The sequence below is a fragment of the Terrapene carolina genome, unplaced genomic scaffold, assembly GCF_002925995.2.
Source record: "Terrapene carolina triunguis isolate 2854851 unplaced genomic scaffold, T_m_triunguis-2.0 Scaffold604, whole genome shotgun sequence".
NCBI lineage: Eukaryota > Metazoa > Chordata > Testudines > Emydidae > Terrapene > Terrapene triunguis.
Genome location: NW_020664955.1, coordinates 1353506 through 1377806, shown reverse-complemented (window position 1 = coordinate 1377806; position 24301 = coordinate 1353506). Strand labels below are relative to the sequence as shown.

General features: G+C 40.7%; 1 protein-coding gene across 2 annotated transcripts in view; it reads right to left on the bottom strand.

The window, feature by feature from the left end:
* Window positions 1-1968: 1968 nt before the first annotated feature.
* Window positions 1969-24301, bottom strand: part of MAPK14 (mitogen-activated protein kinase 14) — a 51557-nt gene continuing 29224 nt past the window's right edge. Inside the window, exons 4-12 of one of the 2 annotated variants that reach the window (XM_024210529.3) lie at window positions 22399-22510; window positions 21833-21862; window positions 21280-21327; window positions 20670-20784; window positions 19799-19870; window positions 11867-11946; window positions 5912-5990; window positions 4902-5075; window positions 1969-4386 (exon numbers count right to left, since the gene is read on the bottom strand). In XM_024210529.3, the coding sequence (XP_024066297.1) occupies window positions 4319-4386; window positions 4902-5075; window positions 5912-5990; window positions 11867-11946; window positions 19799-19870; window positions 20670-20784; window positions 21280-21327; window positions 21833-21862; window positions 22399-22510 (778 nt within the window). In that variant the 3' untranslated portion in view covers window positions 1969-4318. Of the gene's footprint in view, window positions 4387-4901; window positions 5076-5911; window positions 5991-6576; window positions 6657-11866; window positions 11947-19798; window positions 19871-20669; window positions 20785-21279; window positions 21328-21832; window positions 21863-22398; window positions 22511-24301 lie in introns of both variants that reach the window. The other variant, XM_024210530.3, reaches the window with a different exon arrangement.

Genomic DNA, 24301 nt, shown 5'->3' with positions numbered 1-24301 from the left:
TGAAATATATTAGACAATTTATTTTTAATATTGCAGTATGCTAAAAAGAACATCTGCTCAAAGTTATGGAGGTATGAGGAACAGACTGTCCTTTAGATATATGAGGTCTCCACTCACAGTGACGTTCCTGGAAGCCTCCACAGGACAAGGATCCAGTCTGAATGAGGTCTGTGTAGCAGTGGAATGGAAAGGGATACTTAGAGACCTTATACTTATATGCTGAAGCGAACAGGATTTTTAGTCATTGCTTTTGCAAGCTTCAGCAAGAGCTACCCTTGGAATCTGCTGAAGACTGCATCTTACTGCACTACATACACATGCAGTGGTTTCAGTGACAGCTGTAGCTGCAGTCAAGGCAATAGTCCATACTAAACTGATCTGTCCACAGAAAGGAAAAAAAAGTATGAAACCAAAGATACTTAATCACTGAAAGGCAAGTCTTTTTGGCTGACCTTGTTAATAAAGTAACTGCCTAGAGATGACACTGCAGCTTTACAGCCAAACTGGTCTAGCTTACAAATGCACAAACTCCTCTTTAGATTAAGCAGCATAAAAGCCTCTTCATCCTCTTAGATGGAAACTAAGACAACAAATGACAGAAATATCTAAAATGGGAGGTCTAATGTTACACAGATTTGCTACTGCAGCCGGCCAGAATGGAGTGTCCATTGAGGGTAGGAAGAATATGTACTTCAAAAGATAGTTGATGGCTTTGAAAATTCTTTGCAGCCGTCATCCTTTTCACTTGCCTTTCAGAGAATCTCAAAATTCTTTGGAAATGCTTAGAACCCTTTTATGTCTAGTTGAGTTTTGCAGCTCCTAGCAGCACTGCATTGCACATGTACACACTTAGCAGATTAATTTTTAAGGAAACTACAGCACTAGAAATGGTGTTCAAAATACTTAATACTGTATGCTGTAATGCAGACTAGCTCACCATGGTGCAGCAACAGTAGAAGCTGTAGTGTAAACAGGGTTCAGGCTTTTATCACTGTGTTTTTCTACTCCAGGGATACATTACACTGTAATAAAAATGCCTATGCCCTGTCTGTACTACAACTGCCTTGTTTGTTGTCACCAAAAGGGGAACTTCAGCTATGAAGTTTTCTAGTGTAGAAGCCTCTGAGGGTGACCAAGCTAATCCTTTTTCCAATACAGCGAACTCCCCAACTTGTTGTTCCCTTTGATTTGGCAAAGCTAAGGTCGGAAGGTAGGTCTCTCCATCTGTCAGTTCACCTAACCTGTTCCTGTACAGTTGAACTGTACCATACAGAATATTGGCCAGTACTTTGGGATATGTTTGTTAGCATAGTGATCTATTAAATGAGTTCACTCTTTACATTTGTGTAATAAAATTTCCCCATAAAGTTTTGTCTTTGGTAATAGCCAGCTATTGTCAGGCTCTTACTAGAGATTTCCAAAAATGCAGCTTGATTTGATCAACAAGTAATTTCACCTCTGCAAGAGTAGTATACTAGGGAACCTTATATCCTACAGAATCAGAGAGCGGCAAGACTATGCTCCCATGATTGCACCATCTAAGTGACAATACAAGAACCAGAGAACACTCACTTGTAAATAGCAAGAGATGAAAGAAAACAAAAATCAGAATTACTTAGAAGAGGGGCAGGCCGAGGGCAGAGTGTCAGTACTGAAACAGAGGCAAAACCTGGACCATTATGTTGGACAAACACTTCTTAAGTTTCCACTAACAGAGCTGCCTAGGAACTAGCAAGCACACTTTTCATTGGCAGACAACATTCATGGTCAAACTCTAAACTGTCTCTGTACTGGTTGGAGAAGCCAGGTCAAAGGAATGTGGACACTGATTTCAGAGTAAGTGGAGGAAAGGTATGCATCCCTATCAATTAGGATCCAGTATGAAACCAAACATGCAATCTCTTGGAGGAGCCAAATTCACTTAAATGAAACATTTAACATTACAAGTTTGTAAGCACCAGCAGCCAATAAATCTGAAAAATAAGTTTTATTTTAAACCAGTGGTATTGTGTGACATCATATATGGCAGAACCGATTACAGCAAAGTTCATGGATACAAACAAAATAGCAGAATTTCTTTTTTGAAGTGTGTACTTCTGTTCAGAATTCAGGCAGCAGAACAGCACCGCTCTGAAAACAGGGAGTGCGTGCCACGGGAGCTCCCATTAGAGTCTGGACTTTGAAACATTCCCACTCATACATGCAATGTCTATATTTTAAAAAAATCTTGAGCAATATTTCTGCATGAAATCACACTGTAGCGTCTACACATAACATGGCTGATAAAAATAGTCTTGCTGTAGGTTTACAGATTTCCATTTAAATACCTGGACTGCAGATCCAGCAGAGAAGGAGGTTTTCTATTGTCAATTTCATTTGGTCAGGGGGAGAGTTCTGTACCCAAGGCATGAAAGAATTGCTCTCTCCACCCCATCCCAAGCTTCTCTAAGAGGGTTTGACCTAAAGAGAGATCACTGGAAAATGTTCTAGGAAAAACTGATGGCTTTATCATCCACCTCCCACCCCTTTGTGCTGCCTCTTTATGCATAGGAATAAATACATTAAAACAGCCGCTCTCAACTCCTATATCAAAGATCCACCAGGATACAAAATACTGCAAAAGCCCTGCTCTTCCCACACAGGAGATGCCTGCAATACATGAACGAATGAAAATGCCCTTTCCCCTATATCCTAAAAAAAGGGCATCTGAGCCACCCAGGACAGCTGCAGTATACAAAATCCTGAAAGACACTTTCCTCTCCCCAGTCCCTAAACATGGCCATTTCATTCACACAGGATCCCTGTAAAATACAAAATATTCTAACCAACTTTGTCTTTAAACATACTCCCTTTTCCTGTTTCCTCAGGCAGAGACCAACCCACTAAAATAGCCAAAAAGCTCTTTTCCAGGAGGGTAAAATAAAATCACCTTATTAAAGTGTTAATTACACATCCACACAGATACAGACAGTGAAAGGGAGGTTCTGACTTCATGCATGCTCATTCTTTGTTTTGGACTCCAGCATTTCTAAGAAACTTCTTTTGGGGGGCAAAATAACTTCTAAGTTTGGACAATTAAATTGTCTCATGTTTATCTGCTCCTTTGAAGGACTTGTTTTATCCTTTACCCTATAAATCCAAATCTTTTGAAACCAGAGAAAAGAAAAAGGTGCATGTTTATCTGTCCCATATATTTTATCAAAGCTCCCAGAATGGCAGATATGTTCACAATGAGTTGTGCTACAAGAGGGAGGATGCTGTGATTTTCCTACAGCAGAGGAACTCAGTACAGTATTTCATTGGCAGATTTACTGCCCCAGTGCCCTCCTCAAAGATAATGCAACAAAGGTAGGTCTACATGCACATACAGCTACAACATGCAAAAAAACCCCACCCCATCTTGTTAGGAATAAAGTACACAAGCATACAGACACAGCATGAATCATCTCCAGCCTCTGCCTGTGTCTACTGGGCGCTAATGCTGGGAAGCCTCAGAATGAGAGAAAAGGAAGAAAGAAGTATGGTGATTCCCAATCCAAGGGCACACAGTCTGTTGCCTTGGAAAGTATATTTCCTGGTTATAGTGTTCATGCCTGGCGACCCGCAGCCCATAGAAAGCTGTGGGCTCAGAATTCCATTCAAGAATGTTAACTCCAAACTCACTTTCACTCTTTTCCCATTCATTTAAGGCACAAAACATATTTACATTTTCAAACAAATCCTTCTCATGTTTCAAGAATCAAACCAAGATATTCATACTTTCTGCTGGTACACAATACTGGAAAGAGGCTTTGGATGTAGATTGGCCCTCTGGCATGAAACAGAAAAAGACATCACCCCAAATCTGGTGCTGCAGAAGGCAGGGGGCTCTGTTCAAGTATACAGCTACCTTCCATTATCTATAAAGTCACTTCCTCAGAGGAGAACCATTTTAATGGCAACAAATGTGACTGAGAATTAACTGAGCTTCCCCGCATTATGTCTGCCTTGCCCCAGCAGCAGTGCAAATTGGTTGCTGTCTGTTACTCTGGAAGGGCTTTAAAAAAAAAAAAAAAAAGAAAGTGAGTGACAAATAGGTCTTCAGAGGCTTGTCCTAAGCTGTACACAGAATACAAGATAGCATGCAGCATGTTTACATACAGTCAGCCTTCCTTCCTCCCTCCCCCCATTCAATACACACACACAAACACGCACACAAAACCCCTCCACCAAGGAGAATATCTTTCTGTCAAGAGGCACTTGAATGATATTTGGAGAGTCCCTATGAAAAGGCCTTCCCCTCACAGTGAAGTGGGACAAACAGAAGAGAGGCAGTTTCTCAGGACTCCATCTCCTCTTGGTCAAGCGGCGGTGGCACAAAGCTGACTACTTCATCATAAGTCAGACCTGGAGGGGAAAGAGTGACAGACTTAATACAGCAAGATTGCAGTTTTATAACACAGCTTCTGTTGGATTCCAATCCTCAGAGCCACATTTCAAAAAGAAAAAATGCTCTAGATATTCTGAGCAAAAAAAGCCAATGAGCTGATATGCCAAATCAGTCTACATCAGAATGTTACTTCCAGAATGCCAGCACGATATACTTTTGCAGTCTCCAAAGGGTTGAACTGCATCGTCTGCATGAACTGATATTTGTATTACCAGCTAGCAGATGACTGTATTCATTCTATACACAGCATGTCACCAGAACAGTACAAGGTATTCCCAATGAATGAAGAGGCAACAAAACTAATGAGATCCTATGTCAGCGCACACAACGTTTCTATCAGCTCCCTCTCATGCTCTCCACCTCCAAAGGTTTGCTCCAACCAACCACAAAAGCTATAGTTCGATGTTAGCTCATGGCATCTGCTGTAAGATATGCAGCTTGCCTCAGTAATTCCACCTTTCACAGGACTCACTTTTCCATTCCTCAATCTCGAGTTCTCTGCTTTCAAAGGACTGGTCATAGGGGTCTGCCACTGGTTCATCATCTGGATCATGGTACTGAGAGAAGTAGCCATGGGCCAGTGCCTCAGCTGCAGTAATTCGCTTGTCTGTGTCCAGGACCAGCATCTTCTCCAGCAAGTCCACAGCTATCAGAGCCCAGAGACAGAGAAAAGAATGGCGTTTTACACACAGGGAGCCATCAAAACACTTTATTCTAAGGCTCAAGTTTATATAAGTACCACCTAAGGAAGTTTGTAGTTTTTCATGAAACCCCGCCCCCATCCTTTCAAGGTATATGAGGCATCTCCATATTGAACTACTCCATAGTCAAAAACAAACATGAGTGAACAAATCTCAGTATTCCAAGATATGCTAGAATTCAGCTTCACACTTCCTCATTACAAGATTTTACAGCCAGCAGGAATGATAGCTTTTAAAATGGCAATTAGTCAAAAAATATACAGCAGTGGATTCTACTTTTAATATAGACACCACCAGCTAGTTGTATGGGACAAAGCCAAGAACAAGTGTTTCTCCCTCTCCTCAGCAAATACTCTGGATTATAATTAAGATCTGTATTAAAAAATGCAGAAGCAGCTCCCTGGAAGTCAGTGCCAAGCAGCTAGCTGAAACATTAACTGGTAAATATCTCCTACTTTAGAGGCCCAAATAAAAGTGTCAAGGACTTTAAATTTTATATTTAACTAGCGACTTATACCAGGGATTATTAGTCATGCTGCAAGCTTTATTTTATACACCTCGCTGTGGAAAAAAGTTCCTAATGGTCTATTAGAATGGTGTTCTTGAAAGTAGATGGAACTGCTGACTCACTCACTTCCCCTCTCCACCACCAAGAACCCATCTAAACAAATCCATCCTCACACTAATCCAAAGGGAAAATCCCAAGTCTCCAAATCAATGAGCAAGACCGAACAATATCTGCCACTAAATCCCCTTCCAGGAGAAGTGCTGCAAGCCTTACCCAGTGGATTGGCACCAATAAACACATTTTCAAAGTTCATCTTTGGCATGTAGGACAAAGACTGGATGTAGTTTCTTGCCTGTGAAAATAAATGTTTTGTTAAAGAACATCTCCCAGCCACTAAGATATGGAGTGCGCCTCAATTTGTCAGAAGTATTTTGTTGTGTATACACTGCCTACTTACTTTGATTCTCCTGCTCTCACCTCTGTGACTCTTATTAGGCACATCAATTTTACCCTCTCTCACCTACCAACCATCCATGGTGAGGGGAAGGGGTTAGAGATAATGACAATCAGGACTTGCTCCATGGTTTGTGCAAAAGTGTAAACAAAGTACAGTCCAGAGATCTATTGCAAAAGCTTACTGCCTCCTCTAAGAGACATAAGAAGCATATCATATACATCTTCATGGTATCCAGTGGTAAATCATTCAACTGTTAAGTGATACTCTAAAAAGAACAACTCATTCAGGTTCTCCTACATCCCAGAGGCCGACAAGTTTAGTCTACACAGTTCTAGTTTGAAATCTGCTTTAGGGTTGTTTTAAAGTCTTGCTGTAACAGGCAGTTATCTTAGTGCCCATCCCATGCCTCATGCGAGCATTTAGTGAACCCAAGAAGCGGTGACCTGAATTGCAAACCCCTCTACATCCTGTCAGGTCTCACCTCATGGCTGGGCATCCTGTTAATCAGATATGCAGGGGGTGTTCCCGTCAGACGCATGATCTGCTGAAGCTGGTTAATATCTTAGGTGCCTAGTCAAGGGCTTTGTTAAGAACAGTGCAAAAAATCATTTTAAACATAGAAACACAGCTGCATACAAACTATTTCTTGTGCCCCCCTACAAGGCACAGATCAAACAGGCAAGAACCACTCAATCTGTCAGACATACTTGTGAGGTTTAGTGATGCGGACTAGTGAGCAGCTAAAGCAAGTGATTCCTAATTCTCAATTGCTAATAGCCTGTCAGCACAAACAGGCACAAGTTTAACAGCCAAACTCAAACTTAATTTACAGATTTGCCTCCTTGAAACTTCTCAACAGTTTACCCAGGCTATTGCATTCACATGTGGCCGCTGAACAAACTGATCCTCTGAACTGGCTTTAAATACATAGCTTTACTGACTTACTGCACAGGAAGCTGTCAAGACCCTTGTGGCCTAGATGCTGGTGATATTAGCTCAGCAACTGGCACCTTCCCTCTGAACAGCTATGCAGACAGTGTGATATGTGGGTGAGGTGATGGTAGACAACAAATGCAGGGTTAGCAAGACATTAGCATTGCACAAAATAAAATATTAGCCGATGTCACTGAACAAAAGTGGAGAGAGTTTAACAGCAACTAAAATGAGGCAGAAAACCCTGCCGGGGACAAATGCAAAGAACAAAGCAAATCCAGAGCTTGTTATAGGAACATCACCCCTGCCCCACACATAAATCCCCATCAATTTAGCTCGAGGTTATCTTCATACAGTACAAAATAGAGCAGTGTCAATACTTTCCTGTATTTTATGCAAAAGATTCTTAGTGTGGACTTAGATAAAAGGAACTCTGCTTTTCCTTCATAGAAGTAAACCAATGTTGCTCAACTCAGTGCCTATATTCTGAAAAATCCCTCCTGATATACAAACTAATCTAGCCCCCTTGACCTTTCCCAGTCTCTATCACACCCATTGTTCTCACACCACTGGCACAGAGAGTGGCATCACCATCTTCAAATCATGCCTCAAACATTCTCTCTCCACTTCATTTTCTTCCTTCCCAAAATATGGTTTGCAGTGTTGTTGTAGCTGTGTTGGTCCCAGGATATTAAAGAGACAAAGTGGGTGAGGTAATATCTTTTACTGGAATTGGTCCAAGAAAAAGAAAGATTACCTCACCCACCTGGACTTCCCAATATCTGTCGCTTTTTCCTAATGCTATCTCTAAATCTAAAATTCAGGGCTTGTTCACATGAACATTTAGTTTGCAGTAACCTGGTGTGTGTGAATCTATCATGCTTTAACCTTCCACTGACAACTGTCCATGCAGACCCTGCTGAGGTCCATTAACAGTTGGTTAATGACCCCTGATCTAGTCCTCATCAGCAGTATCCACATAGATAGTCCATGGCAGATTAAAATTTGATCTTGCTGCAGACTAATTGTTTGTGTAGACAAACCCTGAATTATTCACCTGTTTAACCTAACCCTTCCTTCCTTCACCTCATCCAGCCTCTCCTCAGCCTACAGGTGGTAGTTTCAATGACAGCCAAAATATTCTCCTTCCCTTAGCACCTTTAGTTTCTCCCAATCTGACACCAAACAAAATCAACCACATTCTTGGCCAGATCAATAATTTCTCCTGCAGGATCAACTGCTTAGTCATCAACGCATAATTTAAATTTAATCTCCAATTCACCAAAACTGCCCTCTTTTCCACACTATTATAGCTATCACCTCAAGTACTGTACCCTATACCTTCTGCCCTTTGGGTCAGTCCTATCCCTCGGTTCTTCTTCTCCCAAACTTCCGCAGTTCAGAACACTACAACGTGCTTGCATATGTGTCAGCTACCTTGACAATCTAGGCACACAGTAGTCCACCTACCCGTAAGTCCCAATATAACATTGAACTTGAATCCTGCAGGACTTGGGGTCATCAACAGGGGAAATATTGATGCACCAAACAAAAAAAAGTCATAGTTTAGTAAAGGGCTTAGAAAGGCTACTTAGTCCTACAAGACCCCTCTCTAATCTGTAACATTTTAATCATTCTGCAATTTCTAAAGTCATTGAAACTCCTCACTCAACTCTTCAAACACTCTCATTGCATGCCTTCATTTATCTGCCTTCTCTACCCTTCCTGCCACACACTGCAAAGAGTTTGATACTTTCCTCCATGTATACAGCATCCATTCAGGATCACATCACAATCATCTCTATCCTCCTAACTTTATTTCTCTTCAAGTAGACCTACCACAGGGGAGTATGGGGATAGTTAGTTAACCTCAAGGGCTCTCTTGCATGAAGTTCAGCCGGATCCTAAAATCTATTATCTCTCTTATTCAACATTTACATGAGGCTGATGGGGAAGCTAGTGAGATATCAATGGGTTGCAACCCACACACTACATCCTTGAAATTCAGCTCCACATCGTTCATCAGTTCAATCCACTGCTTTTTCAGTGTCTGTCTGAGAAACACGGCTAACAGGGTGAAGTCCACTCCAAATTAGTCTGAGGTGATAATGGTAGTCTGAAGAAAACTATCAAAGGAAATGGAGAAGGTACCCTTTCCGCTGAATGGGACGGTCCACCCATCTTTTGTAACTCAGATTTCCGACCTAGGATGCTTATTGGATCCTGGGCTGCTTCTATATAGTCAAATATGCAAGTGTATTCAAATAGGCTTCACCTCTATGTCTGAGAAGAGATTGTCGAGCTAACAGTCTGTAAATGAGATATCAGGAGCTGGTGACAGTGGCGGGCCCTCAAGTCTGGAATTCAATTCTTTGCTGTGGCCCTGGCTAAACTATGAAGAAAGTTTGCGTTTAAAAATGTGTTACTTTATCTAACATGTTTTTAAACACAAAGAAATTAAGGTTGACCATGACAAGCTAACACATCTTTAAAAGTGTTAAATCTTGTCTAAACCAGTGTTTAAAGTCATGTTAATACACCCATATTACCTAATGTGTTTTAAAACAACCTATTTCTCTAGTCTAGACAAGGCCAGTGTTTTTACTTACTGATCTTCTCAAGATCCTGCAAGGCATATTTATTCAGGCTTTTTCTGAAGGAGATATATTGCCATTTTCATGCCGTTTTCCCTACATATTCATTTAAATTGTGATGTAGTTTTTAAATTCCACCCAGCTCCTGCTAAAATTGCCAATATTCCCCCACCAAAACTGCTCACTCTAAAATAGCTACTTCCACTCTAGAGACCATATCTCTACATCTCTTCATGACTCCCATAAGCATAACTATCCCTGTCATGCTAAAAACCACAGCTATCACATCACAAAGAAACCCACCAAATCAAATTGCTATTAGCTATCTCAGCACAATATTGGAGAAAAATGTCATTTCTTCAATAGCTTCACCATGTGAGGCATCCATGAATGCCAGTTGGTTACTGCACCCTCCCCTCAGTCTTTGACCATAATGTAATGTTTGACACTACTGACCATACCATACTCCTAGAACACTACCTCTGGTGTATCTGCACCCCAGGCTTTGCTTTACTTAAAGGAGACAATACTACACCACTATAGAAGGATCCAACAAGGCTTTGTTCTCAACCCTCTTCTCCTCTCCATCTACCACCCCTTACTAGTGTTCAGCATTTCATAAACATTCCAGTACCATTTTTATGTTGAGGTCAGTGAAAACTTGAGCAAAGTGTCCTTTCTCAATTTATACTCTGCCTACCTGCTCGAACACATCACTCAATTCTTGCTTAACTTCCTTCAATCACCATAAAAGATGGCTATCCTCTTACTTGACAAGGGGAATACCATTAATTACATCTATCTAGCTCATCTCAATTCTGAACATGAGTTCACTTCTCAGATTTGTAATAGTGCAGTCACTAAGATACATTTTCTTTGCAACTCTGCAAGTCTGAGTACTATAACTTCAACAAAATGACAGCTACAGTGATACTCATTCTGTGAATTGCTCACTGATTTCATGCCTTATTGGAAGTCCTTTTATGTCCTCCCCCAAATTTGCCCACACCCAAAGTTCTGTTGATTCACAATGCTTCAGCCCACCGGATCTTCAGGACATCTCTTGGCCACCGAGTTCTAGCTCTCCCTATACCTGACCTGCTCAGTTCTGGCCTCATCTGACTTCTCGCATGTCTGATAGAGGTCAAACCTTTCCTGCTCCCACATATATGATATATGAAATAGTCTACTCATCCCCCACCAAACGGATCCTCTGATTCTTTAACAAGTACCTCAATACCATTTTTCTGCAGCTTGCCACTAGAAACCTGTAAGCCAGTTCATTACATCAGTATTTACTATGCATTAGCAAACCATTACCTTCTGCTACTCCCCCCCTTCCCCATATACTCTCTTAAAAAAAAAAAATTGGCATATCCCCTTGGTGTAACTTCTGTGTATTTTAATTTTGTGAACAGGTAAAATTAAGTGTGATTTATTTTATACTTTGCCTCCCCAAAGAGGTTCATAATCCAGGAACAAACATTTGTACATGGCAAAGGTGGTAGGAAAGACTGAAGACACTGGTCATCATTTAAATAGGAGTCTGTCTAAATAAAGCTTCAGTGGTCATAGATACATGCTGGCAAAAGTACGGTGAAAATTAACACATACATTAGCACAGCATGACTGTTTGAAGTGGCTAGGCTGGCTGGGCACTTCTTCCATGGTGGCCATCTCTTTCCTAATTTAGCACCTGCAATGCAGTTTGGATTTTATGCTCTGAAAACAAAAGTCTCAGTGGTGGCAGCAGCAGCAGCTCATTCTGCTGTCAGATGAAAGACTGCTTTGGGAAGAACACACAAACTCCCATAGAGAAATTGCATATGTTTAGATGTCATGCTCATTTTTGGATGGGATCATTTGCCCATAGAGAGTCCCTTGGACAGGCAATCTGGAGAAACAGTGATTGGTGTAAGTCCCAAGATCCCAACCATAAGAGGTGCTTCTCCAGTAGTGTCTGCCCGTGTGATCCTTTGTGAAGTACAGACCCACAAAAAGAAGTCAGGAAAACGTTAAGTGAGCTGGGAAAGAGGAGTTCACACCATGGGTAGGGCAGGAGGAAGAGAGCTCAGGCAAAATATGAACTCACGGACACCCCAAGAGAGAAAAAGGAAAAAGGAAAAGACCAAAAATCCAGAAAAAAGATCACAAAGTACAGACAGACTATGAGAGGGCAGAACAGAGGTAGAAAACACACTGACTCCCAAAAGGGCAGATATTACAATCAAAGTATAAACTCACAGACTCTGAGGAGATTTTCTTCAAAAGCTCAGGCCCTGGGGTTCCAACGAGTCTCAAAATGAGCTTCAACTGATCAATATCTAATGGTGAACCATAAAGGAAAATGCTGGGACAAATCAAAATGAAAAAAAAAAAGTTCAGAGTATCAGCCTAATGAAGCTGGAGAGTTAAGGTCTAACAAGACCTTATCTGAATAGTCATTTAAAGCAAACTTTATACATTCCTTCTGTATAAAGTTAAACATCCCCACACGATGCACTTGTGTCTAAATCATTTACATTAAACAACTGGACCACAAATGTGCACACATGCATTGAGCAGAGTTGATCACTTACACTTGACTGCCATGAATAATGCACAGCAGACATTGAAGACAAAACTTTTGTCTCACCGGCAAGGCTTAGTTCACATGCTCACTCCACCCTTTAACATCCACCCAGAGCTTTAGTAGCTAGCAATATTAAGCACGTTAGTAAAAGATGCAGTAAAGCAGAAGGCTGGCAAGTGTAGGTGCTAGTATGCAACAATACATGGCCATTTGCAATAGACTGCTGAGACAGTCTGACCACTTGTGACAAACTCCGGATGTCACAGAATGACTGGAACTTGCTTGCTGTCTAGAGTTGTTCTAGCAACCTAAAAACTGATCTGCTGCACCCTTCTCCCACTTCCCATGCTGCACGCTAAACTGCAGAACGTTAAAGTGGCCAACATAGCCAGCAGAGGGTGCTTACTTCCTACTGGCTTCTTTTAGAAAATATGAAGTGGACTACATCATCTTGTTTCAACACTGCTGCCAAAATAAAACAAAAACAAACTAACAGGCATTAGCTTTGCAAAAATAGGGCCTGAAAGTCCCCAGAGCTGTATATTTGTATGATGAAAAGCTTTGTGCTTCCAATGGGACTGCTGATCTAGAATGGACACAATGCCCAGTCCAAAACAGAGCTACCATCAAGTCATTTAGACAACTGAGCTGCTCTCTTTGAAAAGGCAGAAAATAAATCTTTAAGAAATCTGAAAAAATGTACATGGAGAAATCTGTTAAAATACCATCAGAGGGGTAGCCATGTTAGTCTGGATCTGTAAAAAGCGACAAAGAGTCCTGTGGCACTTTATAGACTAACAGAAGTATTGGAGCATAAGCTTTCATGGGTGAATACCCACTTCTCAGGACTCTCTGTCGCTTGTTAAAATACTGTTATAGGTCTGATAGTCACAAGAATAAAGAGCCAGACTGGATGTCAACTTTTTTAAAAATTGGGAGCAATCTTATTCCATCTCTAAATTGCTCTAGTATGTTGCAGTCCAAATCCCATTAGTGATTTCAGACTACATCATTCAAGTTTGTTTCTGGAATATCATACTCTTAAAATTGTATTAACATAGTTATGGGTTTTTCTTTAAATACAAGATAATCTTTTTTTTAGGCAGCATTGTTCACCACAAGGGAAACAATGCCATGCTGATCTCATAAATGCAGTTGCAATTGTATCTCACTACATGGCATCTCTTTACTCAAATGCCACAAAGCATACATTACTACGAAGTATTCTTACAACTTGCATTTTGCACATATTAGAGTACAATTCTTACTACAAAAGTCTTCAAGTGGTGGAAACATTTAAATGAAATTTTGCCCATGCCCAGGGGTTGTTTTTCAAATACCTATTTTTAAAAGGAGCCTTGTATTCCCAAAATGCATTTGCTGATATTAGGGACTCATTGCATGTCCAATTCTACTTGTTAAAGCCATACTTTGACTAAAGCTTGGTCTACAATAAATGCATCTAAAATGGATAGAAAAATCTATGCTATAATATACTTTGACAAACAGATGAGTTGATGTTTCATTTACTTTCAAAAAGTTCACTTTGATTAAATTGATTGTTTATCAAGTTTGAATCAAAATAGGCACTCAAACATTACAGCTAATGATCACATACATGTACCTGTAATCACTGACCTGCAAACTCTTAGGCATCAAAACTTATAATGGAATCAGAGATTTCTGTCATATAATTAGCAGACGACTGCTATAGTTAATACTATCAGCTATATTTAAATGGCCCTGATGAAAGTCAGTTTAAGACAGCCATTACACCCTTCACTCATGCTCTTTTGCAAGAAAAACATTTGTGCAAGCTAAGGACTGCCTGCATGTCTTCATTTTGATTTGATATTCTTTGGTTTATTTGTATTTTTTAAATTTAAATTCCTTTTTAAGTGTGTTTCAAAATCAAGCTTAAGACTATCAGAATTATGGATTTGGGCCGCTATTTAAAATGCGTTACCCAAAAGGAGACATTATGGTACTGAAATTGAAATATAGAGCCAGAATGAAGTGTGTATGTTTATGCACATTAAGAAATATGGGAATAGTTGCTGTGCATGTAGATTCATTGAGTTTAAGACCTAAAAGGATCATAGGACCCTCCTGTATAATAGTCAGTCACTAAAGACAAAACAGAGGCCATGACCACTTGTGATCATTAAAGACTCCATGACTTTTTATTAAGCGAAACAGTAATGTCCTGGATGTCTTGAGTAAATTCAAAATGTCAAAAGTATTCTGAAAGATCTAAATATTCCCTGAAGTTTTAGCTGAGCAAGAGCTTCACTTTTTGTCCTAAACTACTAGAGCATTGCTGTGCTCTTGTGGTTGCAAGAGAAGATACCCATGTATAATTTACAAATGCAGGACATGTCCATTTAGGGAAGTCTACATCAGTGTGTTTGAACCTGGGTGGATACACCTGCACAGATATCCCTAATCTAGATAAGCCCAAGTATTTTGGCATCTAAATCTTGAAAGAAATGTGAAGTATTAATGTTAAATTTGCCCAGTGTTATTTTAAGATGCAAAAAAGGCTTGATTTATAAGTGTGAAAGAACTGAACTAAAGTGAGAGTCAGAAGCATTTTTTTATTTTGGTAGTTACACTTTAAAAACTCAATAACTATTTGGCACTTACAAAGATGATTTGATCTATTTTATGAAAAATAGATCCAGTATATAATTTTATAAATAAAGAAAAATATTTACTACTGTGTCTAAATTTTAAGATCCTCTTATTTTTAAATCTTACCTGATAAAGAAAAGATGATCAAAAAAGAACTGCAATAGTGCTAGGGTCTGAACTCCTTAACTGAATTACCTATTCACAACAAACCCAGAGTGCTGGCTTTGATCTGGTGTATGAACACAGGTGTGCAGATGACGCTATTGCACATAGTGTGCTGTCTGCCGTGTCAACCCTATTCTCAGGAGACAGCAAGGTATTAGAAGTTACTAGAAATTTCCAAAGTGTATTACACTTCAAGTACCTTGGTAGCTCCCAAAAGCAAAACTAACGTGCTGAGTGGATATTGCAGCATGCAAACATGTAAACTATTCCATCTAGTTTAGGCCTACCATCTGTATCCCACTGAATTACAAGCATAGCCTTAACTAATGGGGCAAGTGGTGCCAGAGTGAAGTGAACTCTGAACAGTTACACACCAAACTAACAAAGTTAGTAAACACACAAAGCAAAAGGAAAACAAAAACAAAACAAAAAAACTCACAAGAAGAAACGTGTATGGAAAGGGAAAGCAGAGCATGCAAACCTCAAAAGGGATCGCCACAGGCTCTCCGAGGACTCAAGTCCCAATGATCCTGAAATGCAGAAAACAATCAATCTTCCATCATCAGCAGCAGCAGACACTGCAAGATTACAGGAGCTTATCCACGCAAAGCATGTCCAAAGAATACTTGAGAGGCTAGACAAGCAGAGCAAAATGTACCAAGAGACCATGTAATTTCCAAATGGTTCATTTTCAACATGAAACTTCTGTAGAACAGCACGTGATTGGACGGCAAAAAAATTATATATATATTCATCACAGAATTTAACGGGATACAGTCAATTTAACAGTCAGAGAAATATAATTTTGTCTATATTGTTATAACGAACGTCCAAGATTCCCAACAGTGAAAGAAATGTTTGTTTCCTTTTGCACATGACAGTACTTTGTACAGAGAAAACAGCAAATCAGCTTCCTCTCTTATTTGTGTGGACCAGTCACATTGAAATAGCGGTGATAAAAATGTTTTTAATCAATGGGAAAATATGCTTGTAAAAGCACAAATATTAGTATTAAACATAAGGGAAGATTACAAATATCTGAAATCACTTAATTCGTTTTCTGAAGATGACTGAATTTCAAGAGGACAGTGAATGATTAATCTGATTGTGTGTGGCAGTGAGAAATTAAGGTTTTCAGTCAATTACAGTCCTTGATCTTATTCCCATCACCCCAAAATTTTCTGCATCTGTTGATTATTTCCCTACAACTCTTCCCTCATCAAAAAAGATTTTACTAACTTTAGAACCTCACATTTGATCTCTGAGTTTCACCCCAGAGGTAACCAAGACAAAGATAACACTTTAGAGACTTAATGTTCCCACTGTACATATAATTATAGAAACTATGGCTAATCTCTTGAATAATAAATCCCCAATGCTGAACACGTTGGGAGCTCAGGGCACTGATCTTAACAAATGCAGAAGATCTGGGTGTGTCATTACCTTTAGTTCCTTGTTGCTGTCTATGCAGGACCAAGTCAAGGTTTGGGAGGGTGTTAGCCCCCTTTTATATCTTTGGCATGGGGTGTAAAGGCTTAGGTAAGGTACACACATAACCCCCAACAGATACTGTTTTCCAGAACATGCTAACCTCACGTGCATAGGATATGCATGTCACTTAAGGTGGGGATCCATGCAGGCAATGCTCAAAGAACTACTAAAGGCTTTCTATATCTGTGGAGGTGGTGTGGGAAAGGCCTCAATACCTTTATATAAAATCAAGCACTGATTAGGAGAAAATCATCATGATGTGACAAACTATCAACATGTGTGAAAGAATGCAAGCGTTCAAGACAAAGAATTGCAAGTATCTGCAGGAAATATATAAACTAGTAAAGCACCTTAGCATGACACAGGAAAGGACAGGATTTCCTAAAATCAAACTTGATTTTGCACAGTAGTTATACACCTATAATGCATATTTTAAAAAGTCAGAGGAAAGTCTCAGACTTGGAAGGAGAGATTTATCTATTTTGCTCAGTACAGTAAAGTACACACTGAGACGTATTTCCGGGCATTTAACAAAACATCTAACTCTTATACAGCACTTTTCACCAGTAGATTTCAAAGCACTTTATAAAGGAAGTAACATCCCCAGTTTACAGAGGGGGAAAACGAGACACAGAGAGCTGAAGTTACTTGCCCAAGGTTACCCAGAAGGCCAATGGCAACCCCAGTTCCCCTGAGTTCTAGTCCAGTGTTCTATCCATTAGGCCACACTGCCTCTCTTATATTGCAAATCCTATTTGAGACATTTTAATTACACGTCTTTGTAGCTTTTTTGGTTACATCTGGCAGAAGAGACATCATCTGAAGTATAAGCAACCTTTGTTAGAGACTCTGAATCAGTATTCTCCTGTGTATATTCTGAATTCAGGGTGCCAGTGCTTCCAGGGTCAAATGTCAACAGCAGTGATATTTTTGCTGATACAGCTATTCTGGTTTCTTTTTCTGCGCAAAAAGCCAAGTGTCCAAGCCAGACCACCTGATAAATTGGTTGCCAGCAATTAGGTAGTCAAGATGGGGAGACAGTAGTTTTTGTCTATTTCTCTCTTCTAGACCCCAGACAAGGAGGAGGGTGGGAGAGAGAGAGAGAGAGAGAGAGAGAAGCAGAACTGGGGATCAAGTAGCCCAACTGAAAAGAGGGGAGAGGAAAAGGAGATGATGACTGATGTCGAATGAGAGCATATTTAGCAAATTTAGAGGGATGAGTGAGATCACAGTTAGCAGGGAAGGAAAGGAAGTAGATAATGCAAAGCAAGGAGAGGAAGAAGGATGGAATAGTAAGACACACTGAAGGAGGAAGGGAAAACATGCAACAGAAAATGACAAGTGTAATGAAAGGAAAAAAAGCAATTGGGTTTTGTTTTTTTTAAGACCTAGGAAAGTGCTTTCCAAGATTACATCTTAAATAGTAAGTTAATATATTAAACATTAATAGAAAACTGAATGACAATATGTTCCAGTAAATAGATTTAAATGTTAGTGCTTATGCAGACACACTGCAATCGAGTGTGTGGTGTGGGGGGAGTTTTGGTGAAAGGTGGTTAATCTCTGTCAAAATTCATCCCTATATTTAGATGTTACTCAATCACTTCTGCCAGGGATGATGTTTATCCCTAGTAATTTAATGGCTGTACTAAAGTTTTGTTTTTTTCTTTGAAACACACCAATTTGTTCCAAATAGTAGTTTTTTTGTTCTAATTCCCTGGGGAAGATATTCCTAGATCAGTGGTCTCCAAACTTTTTATGCCCAAGATCACTTTTTGAATCTAAGGGCAACCCAGGATCTACCCTGCCCCTTCCCCGATGCCCCGCCCCGCTCACTCCATCCCCCCTGGCCTCTGTCGCTTGCTCTCCCCCACCCTCACTCACTTTCATCGGGCTGGGGCAAGGGGTTGGCGTTCAGGAAGGGGTGCGGGCTCTGGGCTGGGACGAGGGGTTCGCAGTGTGGGAGGGGGCTCTGGGCTGAGCCTGGGGCAGGGGGTTGGGATGTAGGAGGGGGTGAGGGCTCTGGGAGGGAGTCTGGGTCCAGTAGGAGGTATGAGGTGCTGGCTCTGGGAGGGGGATCCTGGCTGGGGCATAGTGTTGGGGTGCAGGAGGGGGTATAGGGTGGGACTTGGGGTTCAGGATGCAGGCTCCGGGAGGGGGCTTGGGATGCAGGCTCCAGGAGAGGGCTCAGGGATGAGGGTTGGGGTGTGGCCTCCTGATAGGCAGCACTTACCTCTGGAGGCTCCTGGTTGGTGGCGGGTGCAGCGAGGCTAAGGGCCTAACCCGGCCCCAAACCACTCCCGGAAGGGGCCAACATGCCCCTGCGGCGGGCACATGGCTCTGCATACTGCCCCTCTGCAAGCACCGCCCCCGCAGCTCTCCCGGCCAATGTGAGCTGTGGGGGCGGTGCTTGAAGGCAGGAGCGGCGCACGAAGAGAGACCCCCGCCCCAGGCTGCACTGGCAGCTTCCAGGAGCGGTGTGGGGCCGGGGAAGGCAGGGAGACTGCCTTAGCGGTAGCCACATTGCACCGCTGAAGACCGCAATCGACTGGGAGATCTTCTAGGATCGACCAGTCGATTGCAATCGACCGGTTGGTGACCACTGTCCTAGATGCTCCTGCAAAGGATTTATTCTCCCCCTAACAAATTACCCTCTCTTGTAGTCAAGTATCAGAGGGGTAGCCGTGTTAGTCTGGATCTGTAAAAAGCGACAGAGTCCTGTGGCACCTTATAGACTAACAGACGTATTGGAGAATAAGCTTTCGTCGGTGAATACCCACTTCGTCAGAAGCATTGAAAGGGGGAGTTGAACCCATCTGATTAAAATTAGTAAGTGTCTGACAAGGGAACTGGATATTTGGAACAAATTGGCAAGCGATCCCTGGCCTAAAGAAGCAGGAGAATCGCTGCTTTAATAGCACCCCATTTAAACACACAGGGAAGGTCACCTTACTGAGAAATAAGGGATATTTTATACTTGTAAAGAATCTGCAATAAGCACAAGCAGGATGCAATAGGGATATGGGGCATATTGTGCCACTGACCAAACCCAGAACCCAATCATTTTGTCAGACTGACAAGGTGAGGGACTCCCAGCAATTGACAACAAGATAGTTCTAGTAATGGCAGGTACCAGTGAAGAGAAAGAGTTCTGCCTCCTTTTGCACAGTAATGATTTCTCATGTGGGATACACCTAGCCATGTCTGGAGCACAAGAAGTCATCACTGAAAATTTTATTTTCTTGTGAAATGGGTGAAAGTGAAGAGCTCTAATTTACATTCCAAAAGAGAAAATAAAGTTTTTAAAAGGATACGGTCTGTACCAGGAAACAATGTTCTTCCAGTCAACAGCTCAGCCATAATGCACCCCACTGACCAAATATCAACTGAACAAAACAAAAACAAAAAGATAAATGTAGTATAGGAAAAATAAAACCTCAACAGAATTACCTTTATCTATAAGTAGAAATAAGTCCATGCTTTGGCATTAAATACAACTTATACCATGTCCCAGGCCAGCCAACAATGTTCCGTCACCCTCAGCTGACATTGACGAAGCAAACCTAATACCAAATTAGATGAAAGTTTCCCCAGCTGGGCATAATGCCCATCAGACATCAAAGTCCACAGAGGAAGAGGGAAAAGCCTGTTCAAGGCAGGCAGATGTCTGTGGGATGGATTTGCACAGCTACAAGAGGGCCTGGTCTTACCCCTGTCATACCCAAATGGAAACAGATGGAAAAGGAAGGCCACAAAACCATCCAGGGGGATGTATACACAAGTAAAGAGGAGAGGGTGACAGGAGAACAGAAAAAGAAAAAAGAGGTATGCAATCAACAGAGCACATTTATACTATCTATCGCTATAGGAAGTCATGACCTGGCAAAATGAGAGGAATATCTATGAGGACGGATATTTTGCTCATTATACACTCAAGAATTGTAAGTGAATTATTTAAATGAAATCCTGTGAATGCTAATGTAATGATACTTATGCTGTGGTCCGTGGACAGCTGGCTGGCCACACGATGCTGCCTCCTCCCATTCAGCTTTACTCAAGTACAGTTGCTATAGTTGCCACAGTTGCACACTTACAAATGGAAGGAGTGTGTGTGTCCATAAAACAATCCCTAGCAAGATGAAAGCTACACTATAAAAATGTGGGAGAACTCCTCTGCTAATGTACCTGTCTGGTTGTAATGCATCCAGTTCAGCATGATCTCAGGAGCCCTGTACCACCTGGTAGCCACATACCCAGTCATCTCATCATCCGTGTGCCGGGCCAAACCAAAATCCAGAATCTGCAGAACAAAAAAAAGAAAGCCGCACATTGTTGCAATGGAAAAATGAAACCCAAACTCTTTAGAACAAATAATCAGGCAGTTTTGAGACTGGGTGGAGAAAGAACTGGATGGAACGATGCAAAGAGTAGATTATGGAACACAAATTAAGGCACTAGACAAAAACAGAATAGGCTTCAAGTATCAGCACTGAGGCAGAGTTGTGTGTGCATAACTTGCCTCTAACTGTACTGTGCTCAATTCCAAGCCAGAGTTGTTAGCTTTTACTCTCATGAGCACTGAATTCACATAACACGTAAAAAGTTAAATTGGAGTTTAGCACAAACCTCCTTTCAGCCCCTTGAAAACATACAACAGGTGAGGACTAAAGTATTCCAGGTATTTTAAGTTGAGCTATTAAGAAGCTGATTTGCTTAAGTAAGTTCTGCATCTTCAATGTTCACCATAACTACTCAAACCACAAGTCAAACTAAATGCATACTATCGCCAGATTACCTTCAGCTCACAGTCTTCATTTACAGCTAGGTTACTAGGTTTTAAGTCCTAAAAAAGAAGGAAACAATATTAGCATCAGTCTTGCATAATAACGTATTAGCTGCAGCTATGGCAGAGGCTTGCATTGTTTGCATTTGGCATTAACAACAATTTAAATAAGAATGCAACTTTTTATAGTGGGGGGAAGGGGAGTCTCATTCTAGAGCCAATTTTTACTGAGTTTTCTCCTGTTCTCATAGGCGTTCTGTATAAGCAGCAGTTAGTATTTCAAGATTCTCTCATAAGAGGCTAATTAAGCCTCAATACCTCTATTAAGGTAATGGAGAGGAGTAATGCAATCTACCCAAAGACACAGCAAGTCAAAGCAGAGATGGGAACAGAACCCAGGAATCTTAACATCATTTTCCCACTACTAGACCACTTCCTGCAATATTCCCCAGCAGCTTTCATCCCAATTCTACAGGTGCTGTGATGAATAGATTAAATGTCACACCTTTTAAATATATTGATTTCAGTACATTTTAAACAAAGTTATCCTAGTACCAATACTCACTCTGTGTATTATGTCAGCCGAATGGATGTACTGTAACACAAGATGACAGATATTTTACAGATCAGTATGAGTAAACATCCTCCCATGTCCTTACTACTACAGCATATAACCACCCCCCACCCCAATTCATTTGCAGTAGGAATGAAGTCGGACTTAAGTGGTGCATAGGCCTTCCATGGGTCATATGCACAAAGGTGTTTCATACTTAGTCTGTCTCCTTCCAGACACTGAAGAATTCGCTGTTATCAACAATGAAACTAGAATAATTATATAAATTGCAGGGATAAAAGATCCACTATGCAGAGAACAGCTCTTATTCATAACCTTCCAGACTCAGCCCATTGCTATGCACAATGTGAGAATGTATTCACACTGAGTTTCTGGTGGAGCACTACAACAATACTGAATCATTAAGTGGACAGGAGAAAGGCCAACAGAAGGTTATCCTACATTCACTAAGAGAGTGAATAAACTCCACAATCCATTCGTGTTAATCTCTTTAAGTAGGATTGTACACTTCAGGAATTTCCATCTCCCCAGTATTTTGATAGGACTGGTGCAAGTACCTTCAGACCCCGAAGAATTTGGTATATAAGAAACTGTACATGGTCATCTGTGAGCTTCTGACATTTCACAATATTGTTCAGATCAGCCCCCATGAGGTGTGTCACCAGGTACCTAGAAAACAAAAGGAAAGGTAGGACAGAGTGAGTCACCAGGAAATACCCTTTTCTCCCATGAAAGACAATTACTAAGCAAACTAGCACTCCCACAGGGCTTAAATGAAGCTTTGCTTCATACGGAACAGGATATTAGAATAACTGACCACTATGGAGACATCCTTTCTGTTCCTTATACACTCCTGAACAAAGCGTTTTCTTGTTCAATACAGATGACTAAAAGGCAGCTCCATTTAAGACTCCTCTTTTCTTTCCATAACCTTTCCTCAACTAAGACATATCTGAAGTAGCAGAGCAATTTTCTTCATTTGCATGGCATTGGGAACATACTGGGACATTTGCAAGTCCAGGTGAGTGGTCATACCAATGCTTCACAGGAAAGCAGAATACCCATGCTGAACAATGTTCTATGGGATGGAATAGTGGGTGGGGCAAGAAACTCCTTGACCCCAGTGGCAATGTCAGCTTATGTCCTGAAGCATGAAACTGAATGCCAGTTTTCTTTGGGATATGAAGTGTCCACTGCTTTCCAAACTACCCATCCATACAAACAAGCAAAAATATTGGTTTGTAAAGTTCTGGACTACATTACTTCAATCCCATATGTTCAGCGAGCAAAATAAGCTACACTGAGTCTATACTAGGAGGATCTGATGATATAGCTATTCTGGCAAACCTTTACTAATGCAGATGTGGTTCTACCAAATGTAAAATGATTGGACAAGGATTTCCTCAGTTATGACACCATAACAATAAAGGTGTTCAGGGTCTATAGAGTCTGCCTTTTTCCCCACCTTCTAACAACAACTACAAAGAGAAATTAAAAAGCCAAGAAATTGTATTTTAAACACCAACGATAATTTTATGTATAAGGATTTTACTCTAATTATTGCTAGTTACTTTCAATGATAAATGCACCTTATTCCAAAGATACAATAGGTAGCTGGCGATCCATCCAAATATAAATCCACAAAAAAAAACCAATACTTTCTATTTTTGTTCTTCTCAGTAGGAAATTTACATTCAATTTTTATTTTAGCATTGTTCCAGATTAAAGAATGATAAATTCTAGCGAAACTAGAAGCTGTGCCCCCGCACATTCTCACTATACTTTCATACTGAGTTGGTCCTCTTTTTCTATTAGTGCAAACAGGCAGAATTGTGTTGGAAAAAGTACCATTTCTAGGCCTTCTAAATGTACCCAAAGACATGATTCAGTACATCCAAGAGAAAGAGCAGATTGTGAAAGATCATTTGCAATGTAATAGTTTTACATTAGGAAGCCCAAAACGACCTAACTTCAGAAGTTTAGGTATTTTTCATAAAATTAAGTGTTTAAAATAAATAAATAAATAAAATCGAGCTAACGTGCTGAAATTTTTTGGAAGCAATCTTCTCTGCTGGTTCCCACAGTACTTCAAATAAGATACTCTGGACTCTGCTGATTCTGTAGTGCTTCTCCTAATAGACATTGCTGCCACAAACCCATAAAGAACATAACAATGTTTTGCTATGAAGCAGTATATGAGCAGAGGAGTCCCTGTATATTCTCCCCTATTCCCTCTGGTAGCAAAGGGCCTTTACCAAGCTCAGAAGCAAGGGTTTTGTCATCTAAATCGTTTAATTCTGAATGGTGCAGATTTTGTTTGCAGTGCTAAGGATGGCAGGGGTCAATTACGTTAAACTCTCACTGTATAGTAGTACATGAAACTTAGGGAGATCTCTCCCCGTCAGAAGTCTATGGGTATGTCTACAATGCAAAAATAAAACCACCCGACAACCTGCTGCA